Genomic DNA, 9,835 nt, shown 5'->3' on the forward strand with positions numbered 1-9,835 from the left:
GGCCCCCCCCCCATGGGTGCCATGTGCCCCCCTCCCCGGTGAGGTGCAGCTCCTGCCGCCAGGGCGTGGGTACCGCTGGGCTCTGCAGTGCAGGGACCCCCCCCCAGGGACCCCCATGTAGGGACCCCCTGAGCCCCTCTGGGGTGTCTGCCCCCCCCTCCCCCCCCCGGGTGGGTGCCACCCCCTTCCCCTGCCCCCAGCCCTCCTGGGTGTCCCCCTTCCCCTGGGTATTGCCCGACCCCCACCAGGGTGCCCCTCCTGCCCATCTTGGGGGGCTTCTCAATGTGCAGCCCCCCCCCGCCCCCCCCCCCAGTGGGTGCAGGGATGCTCAGAGCACCCGGCGAGGGGGGGACGCACATTTATTTTGTGGGAGCCCACCTGGGTGCTGGCAGGTCCATGGGGTGCCCCCCTCCGTGGGGGGGGGGGAGGGGGGGCTCAGGGGAAGGTGATGGTGGTGAGCGGGGGGAGCTCCAGTGCGGGCTCCATGGGGGGGGCGGGGCGGTGGTCGGGGGGGGGCCCCCCGTGGTGGCCGTACTGGAACTTGATGCGCAGCTCCCCGATGCGGGCCTGGGGGAGGATGTTGGGGATCCACTCGATGATGAAGGGGGTGGGCTCCTTCTGGGTGGGGGAGGTGTTTCCTGGGGGGCGAGGGGGGGGAGTGTGGGTGCAGGTGCCCACCCCCCCTGAAGCGGGCAGCTGGGGCACAGGGGGGCTGCGCTCCACCCCCCAAGCCCAGCCCATCCTCCCCCCCCAACACCAGCCCACCCACCCTCAGCCCAGTTGTTCCACCCCCCCAGGCCAGTTCTGCCCCCCCCGAGCCTAGCCCAGTCACCCCCAAGACCAGGTCCCCAGCCCAGTTACCCCAAGCCCAGTTCCCCCCCAGCCCAGCCCAGCCCAGTTACCCCCAAGCCCAGTTCCCCAGCCCAATCCCCCCGCAGCCCAGTTCAGTGCAGCCCAGTTCCCCCCAGGCCCAGTTCCCCCCCCCAGCCCAGCCCAGTTCCCCCCAAGCCCAGTTCCCCCCCCAGCCCAGCCCAGTTCCCACCCCGCCCCCAGCCCAGCCCAGTCACCCCCAAGCCCAGTTCCCCCCCCAGCCCAGCCCAGCCCAGTTCCCCCCCAGCCCAGCCCAGTTCCCCCCAAGCCCAGGTCCCCAGCCCAGCCCAGTTCCCCCCAAGCCCAGTTCCCGCCCCCAGCCCAGCCCAGTCACCCCAAACCCAGTTCCCCCCCCCAGCCCAGCCCAGTTACCCCAAGCCCAGTTCCCCCCCCCAGCCCAGCCCAGTTACCCCCAAGCCCAGTTCCCCAGCCCAGTTCCCACTCCAGCCCAGCCCAGCCCAGTCACCCCCAAGCCCAGTTCCCCCCCTCAGCCCATCCCAGTTCCCCCAGCCCAGCCCGGCCCAGCGCTCCCGCCCCGGTACGGGTACCCCGAGGCGGAGCTGCCCAGCTGGGGGGCTGCGGGGGGCCGTTCCCCGGGGCGGGGGGCTGCCCCACTCACCCACTTTGAGGAAGGTCCTGAGCTCCAGGGGCCGGATGGCGGGCTGCCGCTCGTGCCCGTAGGCCTCGGCGATGCTCTCCACCTCCACCCTCGGGCACCGGAACGGCTCGTAGCTCCCGTCCCGGTTCTGGATGAAGCTGCGGGTGATCTCCAGGGGCAGCTGCCGGCGAGGGGGGAGCTAAGGGGCTGCGTGGGAGGGGGGCGCAGCAGGGGGGCTGGGCTGCCCCCCCACCCCCACCCCCCTTACCTCGGGCGTATCGAAGATCTGCTTGACCTGCAGGACGTTGGTGATGTGCCAGGTGTACTTGGAGAAGGTGCCCAGCGGCAGGGCGTCCTTGCGGACGAAAGCTGCGGGGAGGGAGAGGCTGCTGAGGGGGGAGGGGGGGCTCGCCGTGACGCTTGGGGGGGCTTTCTGACCCCCTTCTCCCCCTTCCTCTTTGGTGGCTCTGCCCAGCCTTGCCGGGAGGCAGCCCCAGCACGCGGCGCCGTCCTGGCCGGGGGACTCGGAATAAAAGTGAATTATCAAACGAACAAACAAAAAAAAACCCAAAACTGAACCATGAAGCCAACCCAGTGAGTTTGAAGGGGCGCAGACATGCCGCCACCGCTGTTTGGTGACAGACAGATGGCGGGGGACAAGCGGGGATGGTGACCCCCTCCTCCCGCAGCGCTGCCAGGGGGTGTTTAACCTCCTATCGAATCATTTCGGTTGGAAAAGCCCCCAAAGATGAAACCCGACCGTTAACCGTTTATATATTTATATTTATATTTATATATATATATATTTATATATATATATATTTATATATATATATATTTATATATATAAAGCGCCTATCACCATATTGATAAACATTCTTTGGAACCATTCTTGATGGCAGAGGTAAGAACAGGAGTCAGTCTGTTAGTACCTCAGCACTTCTGTTTCCAACCAATTTTTTTTTAAAAAAATTAAAATTTAAAAAAAACTCGGTGGGTTTATTCCCGCTCAGCTCAACGCCAGCGGCTGGGCCCCCCCCCCCCCCCCCCAGCTCAGTACCCCCACCCTTAACCGCAGCCCAGGGAAAAGCCGCTGGAAACCAGAAGGGAGAGCGTGGAACTGTTGTTTGGGGTTTTGTTTGGGTTTTTTTTCTTGCCGTTGCTGGTTTTTGGGCCGAGCGGCCGGCACCCAGCACGCCCCGCGCACCGGCGTGGTTGCAGCTGACCTGTGGTGGAGTTGGGCAGCCTCTTCTTCGCGCTCCCGCTGGAGATCCTCTGCTGCAGCGCCTCGAAGAAAGCCTGAGGGATGTGGAACACCAGCGGCTCCGGCTTGCCTGTGCGGGCACCAGGAGGGAGGCGTGGGGTGAAGGCGGGGGGGCTGCGGTGTTAGTGACACCCCCCACCACCACCACCACCCTGCTCGAGTTTTGAGCCCGCAGCAGCGGAGGGAGAGCACCACCCGCCTCGGACGCCCTTCTCGGTAAAATATTTGCCCAGGTTGGGTGTTTCACGCCCCGTGCGCGGCTGCGCAGCCTGGCCCCGTCGCTCCTACCAGGCAGAACGGAACAGCGACACCTCGTCTGGGGAGGAGCAGCCAGCTGGACTCGACGATCCTCATGGATCCTTTCCAACTTGAGATATTCTACCATCTTTCCCAGCAGAGACTCCCCCTGCGCTCCAGGCACCAGCCCCAGCCCCCTGCGCGAGCCCCCAGCCCCTCGGTCACCCCGCGTGCCCCTGCCTGCCTCACCCTGGGGCGTGCGGCCACCGGGCTGCGTCCCACCAAGGCTTTCGGTCTCGCTGCAAAGCTGGGGTGACACTGCTGCGGGGAGCGACAAAACTGTTGTCCTAAGTGTCCCACCTCGAGGATTCTGTGGTTCTCAGGGCCCCTTGAGATCACGGAGCCCGACCACCAAGTGCGCACAGCTGCCCGCGGCTCTCAGCCGTCCAGCAGCCGACCTGCCTGCGCCCTGTGCCACTTTGCAGGGCCAGCTGGTCGCGTGTGGGTCTTGCGTGACAAACTTAGAGCGCTCCAGCTCCCCTTCAGGCATTTTTGGGGGTCCCTCTCTTTAGGTGAGCCCAGCTGCTCGGTAGCAGGGGCCAGCCGGGCGCAGCAGCCCAGAGATTTATCAAGTCCCGTCTCCAGAACGGAGCTTTCCAGAGCTGACGCAAGCTGCTGCCTCCAGCCAGGGGTGGGCTGGAGACGTGCCCTGCCACCCACACAAGGCCCACGCTGCTCGTAGTGGGCAGTAGCCCACCCCCAGATGTCGTAGCCACGAGCTGTAGCTATACACGAGCCCCGCGCTGAGCACAGTCCTGCCGTCGAGGCGTGGTGGGGCCTGCGGAGGATGAGGAGGATGGCCACGGGAGGAAACGTGGATTATCGGCGTGTCTGAGACTGATTTAACGCCACACGAGGCGTCCCACCTCTCCCACGTGGCCCCAAGCAGTTTAATATCAAGTATCAATAAGGGAATTTCTCCCTTCCCCAGCATAAGCATAAGCACCGGGCTGCTGCTAAGCGTTAAATCCACATGCAGAAATTAAATCAAAGCTCACTAATTGATAGAAACTTCCCAGGGCTAAAGAACATCGCTCCAAGCTGGAGAAAGCACTCGCCTCCCTCGGGGCTGAGGGTTCCTTAACGCTGCCGCCACGTTAACGACGGAGGCAGCGCACGGAGGGGAGCGATGCCCAAAGCCTTACCCTCAAACTGGTAATGCATGGTCTGATGGATGCGCTCGGTGACGCTGGCCAGCCAGTCCTGGAAGGAGAGTGTCACCTGCGACTCGTCCAGCAGCTGGGTGCAGCCTGTGCCACAAAAGGAGGGGACGTCAGAACCGGCGGCGGCGCGCAGGCGGAGCGCCGAGCCCGACGCCTGGAAGAAATCCCCTGCCCGGCGCTCCCCGCTTGACCTGCGCGAGCTTCCCCGGCAGCACAGGCACAAATAACTCGCTCAGCTCAACGCCTGCGTTACACAGGGCTCGGCAAGGCGGCAGGACAAGAGGCGAACGCCGCGGGCCTTCCAGCGGCTCAGCCTCTCCGCTCCACCGCGCTCGGAAACGCGGGGCTGCGTAGGGCTGCGACGTCCCACAGCCCACGTCGGCTCTCAGCAAGAGCTGCAGCCTCGACACCTTGCCACAACTGTCATCTCACCAGGTGGCTGCCTCCGCAGCACCCGTTCCTAGGGCAGGGACCCCCCGCGGCCCCCCCAAGGGCACCGACATGCCCCCCCCGGGGCACACGCAGGCAGCTGCGGGAGCAACACAAGCCATCGCGGGCTGCGGGGCGGGATGGGTGCGCTCTGTCTAGCTCAGGAGGGAAAGGGGTGGGTGGGAAACGAGCGATTAGTACCACTTTTTCCTGGCCAAGACTAAACGTTAAGAGGAACGAAAGCGCTACACAACGGCTCGTAACCCAGGCCCAGACCGCAGCCGGCACGGAGAGCGGCTTTCTCGAAAGGGCTCTGAGTGGCTGGGAAAACCCACGGGTTTTCGTGGCGTTGGACCAAGCCCTCCGCCTCCACACACCATACATAACCATGTACCAACACACAGCCTCCTGCTCGGGCGCCACAGGTATTACGTGCGTGCCCACGACAGTCTCCCCGAGGTGGCCAGGGCCACCCCAGTTCCCATCGCCTTTAACGCCGGCACGCTCCCTGCACCCCGCCAGAGCCCGGACCGTGCTTCCGAGCAAGGATCTGCCACTAGAAACCACAGTTACTCTGGTGACAAGTCCCCCTGCCAGCAGCTCTGGACATTAAGAGATGCTGCAAACATCAGCAGTGGCCAAAAAGCAACAGAAACCGGCTCACAACTTCGCCTGAACCGATTCGCCTGTATGTTTTGTCCAGGAGGGAGCTTAACTGCATCCGGAGACGTTCATGTCACACCTGTCCACTCATGACAGCGCTGGCGCTGCCACGAGCCAACTCCTTCAAGCTTGCCACGCCACGAAATCCACCAAAGAGCTGCCCTGGGAGGACACCGGCATCGTCCTTCTCTAACAACCCACCACTTCCAGGGCCAGGCAGAGCCACCCGAGCTGCACACAGCTCCCGGCGGCAGCGAGGGAGCCCAACTTCACCGCCTAGAGCAAGCGACGGACGGAGAGGGCTTGGTCACCCCCTCCGCAGGGGTGACAGCAGCACAAAGCGAACGGCCACAGGCATCTGCGTGGTCCCTGATGGTGTCTGCCCGGTCCCCGCGCGCTCCCGACCACCGGCGCACCGGCAGAGCCGAACTTACCTTGTCTTTTCAGCGAGGAGGCGACGGCCGGCTTCTTCAGGCTGCTTCTCCTGGGGGTGCTGTGCGCCAGGTCCTGAGCCAGGAGAGGGCTGGCCGCCTGCGCCCCTGAGGGATCGTTTCAGAGAGCGTCAGTGCACAAGTCGCAGGGCTCCGCGGGCACCCGTGCGGGCACCCTGCCGCAGGCAGAGCGGGCGGGATGGAGGAGTCACCTCTCGCCTTAGGGTGGGCTGTCACCGCAGCTCTTCCCACCTTAACACCACTAACGGTCGCTACAAGACCTGCTCAGACCGGGCAGGAGCGCGCCCAACACCCAGAGCCGCTCCGAAAGCTCCCACCCGGCACCGGGCACCGGGCACGGCCCGCAGCCGGCTCCAATTCCGGCAGGGCCACCCCTCCTGCGGTCCTGCCCGCCGGGTGAGGGCTTTTGGCTTCGGACCGCGTCCGCCCCGTCCCACAGAGCCTCCAGCTCACCCGGCGCCGGGTCCTTTTTCCTCTTCTTGGGCTTGGCAGCGGCCACCTCCCCGGCCTGCGCCGTGGATTCAGCGCTGCCGACCAGCTGCGGGACCGCCATCCCTTTCAGACCTAGGAGAAACAAGCCTCTGTCCTTAAGAGCAGCTCAACCACGTGCACCAGCGCTGTGGGGACGCGAGGGTCTCGCATCCCTGGCCCCACGCTGGCGCTTCCCCCACCCCGAGACCTCCCAGCACACCCCAAACGCCTGCAGAGAAACCCCAAAGCCCTCACAGGCCTGCAGACGTGCTTTAGGGGGGAAACACCGAGGCAAGGGGTGATTTTAATTCACTCGCATCACCCAGGTCGCTCTCCTCAGGGCAGATTTTCACCTTTGGGTGCCTAAAGACGGGGCAGAATTACCCAAGGGCACCTATCGGGGTACACAGACCCCCAGGGGACCGAACCCCAGAGGCGGCTGCTGTGGAAAGGGGGGGGTCACAATGAGCACCGCTCTGGCCCACAGGGGGAAGAGGACGCCTGGTGGCTCCCAGCGCAGAGAGGGACCTGACTCGCCCTCAGCACCCATCGCAGCGAAGCCCGGCGGGATGTGCCCACCCCGGCTCCCCGCTCTGCTCCCACACGCTGGGAGCCAGGAGCAAGGTGCAGCCCGGGAGGGATCACTCCCCACAAAGCTCTCTGCTCGCAGAGGGAGGGGGCAGGACCGAAAGCCCCGGCTAACGAAGCACCCACGGGTGTACGGGCAGCCCAGGCAAAGCCAGGTAGCTGCCAGAGCACGAGTGGGTGGCATCGGCCTCACCGACATCCTCTGCGCATCACCTACCGCCGGAGTCATAGGCGAGGAAGTCGGCAAACTCCTGCGCCAGGCTCTCGTCGCTGGCGAAGGCGCAGATGCAGGCGAAGAAGTGAATGCAGCGCGGCGGCGGCACCTCCTCCTCAGCCGGGCCACCCTTGCTGGGCTTCAGAGCCTGGCAGGAGCAGGAGAACCTGTGGTCCGCCAGCGTCTTGGCGCTCATCTTCTGGGCGAAGGAGGCGTGCAGGTAGCCGAGGCTGTGCTTCTGGCTGGCCTTGCACTTCACCACCAGGATGTTCTTGGTGATGCGCTGCACCAGCGGCCCCGTGGGCTCGGTCGCCAGCTGCCATATGGTTTGTTTGGTTTCGGGCGAAGCCTGCATGGAGCTGAGCACCGAGCTTTTCAGGGTGAGCGGGGTGGCCTCAGTTTGGCAGTTCAGGGCCAGTTTGACGTGCTGGCACTGGTTCTCCACCACGCCTTGTGTGGAGGCTTTCAGGCACGAGGGCACGTAGCAGCGGCCGGAGCTGAGCTGCGTGATGATGGTCCCGTCCACCGTCTGGATGGCCGTCTCTGAGACCCCCAGCTCCACAAAGCACCGGTAATCCGGTCCCCGGTCCCTCTGCCGCACCGAATAAACCTGTAAGTCAGAGCCGGTGATGATCTTGACGGCATCGACGCTGGGCTGCTTGCGTGTGCCGTAGCGGAAAACGGTCCCGCAGTTCTTGTTCTTGCAGCTCAGGCCGCGGGTGCCGTTGTAAGTGCCGCAGCGGGGACATTTGCGGATGCCCCGGAGCGTGGCCTTCCCCAGGTCAGACAGAAACGAGGGCACTTTGGTCCTCACCGATGCCGGCTCCATCCTCCAGAGAACCTGAAAGGGCAGAGATTGGGGAGGGGGCTGAGTTAACAGCTTGGGGAGGCGGGTGGGGTGGGAGGGACAGTGGGGACGCGGCGTTCTGCTGCTAAGACCTACAGGTCCCGGCAGTGGCCATCCTCAGTCCTCAGCGGTGGCAGAGATGGGGAGGGGGGGGTGGGGAGAGAGGGAGGGGGGCAAACCAGCGACTGCTGGGTGCCGGCAGGATGGCAGGAGGCCCTGCCGGTCACTGTGCCACCCTGTCACTGTCCCAGGCCAGCAACCTCCGCTCCTTCTTTGCAACCGGGGCCCGAAGCGACGCCGCGCGCCTCTTCACAGAGCGACAAAGTGACACCCTTGGAAGCACCGGACCCCCACACTTCCAGCCTGGAGCCCACCCCCTGCTACTTCCCAGTCTTATCCCACGGGCTCACCCTCCGGGGGTGAATAAAACTACACAAAGGACGTGGGGTGTAGGTAAAGCTGGGTGGCCTGCCCACCGCTGTGGGGGAACATGGGGGTGAAGGAGCTCACACAGCCCCCCTGAGCACTGGCCAAGTGTGCCAGAGAGACACCAGAGCAGAAATCCCACTGAGGCGGTGACGGTGGGGACAAAACCCCACGTGGACGGGACAGAAACGGGGCGAATGGGGGGGAGGGATCCACCCACGCTGGGTTTCTGTGCTAGGCTGGTGGCCGAGGAGCCAGACAGCGGTTCCTGGTGAGCGCCCCGGTGCTCGGAGGAGCTGCCAGCCCCGTGGCCCTGCTGTCTGAAGCGCTGAGCGTTTCTCCCCTGTCCAGGCTCACGCAGTGCCCCGTCCCCAGCGCACGAGGCAGGCTGGGAGGGCGGCCCCGCTGCCCTCGATCCCATGGGACAGCCCTTCGCTCGTCCCAGGCTCCACCTGGTGCTCCTCACCGCCACCAAAACTCCTTTCCTTGGGCCATACCAGGCACCGCGTGAAGAGCCACAAGCGGCTGAGACATCAAGTCAGCCTGCGCGCTCAGTGAGGGCAGCGGGCGCCAGACGGGGACCCTGGGAGGAGGCAAAGGGACATTTACTATAAGTGCCGGGGGTGTGACATCCCGTGGAGCCATCAGCACCGAGCGCCTGAAGGCAGATGTGAGCCGGGATGGCGGAAGGCAGCTCCCGGTGCTCCTGTGGAGACCGACACCAGGCTCAGCCCCTCAGCCGTTACTTAGGCGAGATGAATCCATCGGGGGTGGGAGGTATGAGCCCCCCGCCTGGCTGCAGGGGTCGGGGCACAGCTCAGGGCAGCGGGGCGCTGTGCCAAGCCCCCGGTGGGGGGGGAAGGCAGGGCCTGGGGGGTTGTGGAGCCCAGCGGCCCATCCCCCTCACCGTGGGAAGGCCCAGCCTCCCCTCAGGGGCAGGCCCCGGCTCCCCCCACGGCCGGGCCCCGACCCCCCTCCGGGCCAGGCCTCCAGCAGCGGCCTCAACCGCAGCGCCTCGCCCACCCCTGGGCTGTGCGCTCCGCTGACGTCACTGCCGTGGCGTCGCCGTGACGTCACACCCCGCCGACTCAAAGCACGGGGGGAGGAGGCCTCCGTTTTTCCCGCCCCCCCCTTCACACCCCACCCCCCACCCCCGCCGTGTGCGTGTCCCCCCCCATGCGCCCCTCAGCGCGCGCTGCTTCCCAGCATGCTCCCCGCCGCTCTGATGTCACTTCCTGTCCCGCGCGCCCCCCCCCCCCCCTCCCGCCTCTTTACCTGGGCGGCAGCGCGCGCCCCCCGCTCCTGCCCGCACCGCTGCCAGCGCTCCCCGCGCCCCGCCCCGCCATGGCGCCCCGCCCCTTCGCTCTTATTGGCCCGCCGTTGCCATGTGATAAGCCGCGGGGGCTGCTGGGAGGTGCAGTCCGCGGGAGGGGGCGCTGCGCCACGGACTACACCTCCCAGCAGCCCCCGCGGCCGCATTTCACCGATTTCGCCCGTTTTCCCCCCCGAATTCCCCCCGCAGCCGCTGCCCGCCCGCCCTCTCAGCCCGCGGG

At 65.8% G+C, this 9,835-nt stretch overlaps 1 protein-coding gene across 7 annotated transcripts; it reads right to left on the reverse strand.

Annotated features, from left to right (window-relative positions):
* Positions 1-344: 344 nt before the first annotated feature.
* LOC308055797 (uncharacterized protein C2orf42 homolog) lies at positions 345-9,655 on the reverse strand. Of its 7 annotated transcripts, XM_080370265.1 has the most exons (11): positions 9,558-9,614; positions 8,663-8,865; positions 7,013-7,850; positions 6,190-6,300; positions 5,719-5,823; positions 4,175-4,279; positions 3,219-3,290; positions 2,695-2,802; positions 1,737-1,837; positions 1,490-1,649; positions 345-638 (listed from the first exon to the last, which is right to left on the reverse strand). In XM_080370265.1, the coding sequence occupies exons 3-11, from the start codon at positions 7,836-7,838 to the stop codon at positions 436-438; spliced, it is 1,791 nt and encodes a 596-aa protein (XP_080226391.1). In that variant the 5' UTR covers positions 7,839-7,850; positions 8,663-8,865; positions 9,558-9,614; the 3' UTR covers positions 345-435. The 7 variants fall into 7 exon arrangements, with proteins under 7 accessions (XP_080226391.1, XP_080226386.1, XP_080226389.1 ...); XM_080370260.1 differs by lacking the exon at positions 8,663-8,865 and having other exon boundaries at positions 9,558-9,655; XM_080370263.1 differs by lacking the exons at positions 8,663-8,865; positions 9,558-9,614 and adding an exon at positions 8,892-9,199.
* Between the last annotated feature and the right edge of the window lie 180 nt (positions 9,656-9,835).

This window comes from Falco punctatus, assembly GCF_963210335.1.
Source record: "Falco punctatus genome assembly, chromosome: 20".
Taxonomy (NCBI): Eukaryota; Metazoa; Chordata; class Aves; order Falconiformes; family Falconidae; genus Falco; species Falco punctatus.

Excerpts from the sequence above, each read along its gene's own strand:
- LOC308055797 (XM_080370263.1), bottom strand. The coding sequence starts at position 8,927 with ATGGCTCCACGGGATGTCACACCCCCGGCACTTATA. Across the intron at positions 7,851-8,891 it reads TCACACCCCCGGCACTTATA|GTTCTCTGGAGGATGGAGCC; the intron begins GTAAATGTCCCT and ends CTGCCCTTTCAG. Across the intron at positions 6,301-7,012 it reads CCTCGCCTATGACTCCGGCG|GTCTGAAAGGGATGGCGGTC; the intron begins GTAGGTGATGCG and ends TGTTTCTCCTAG.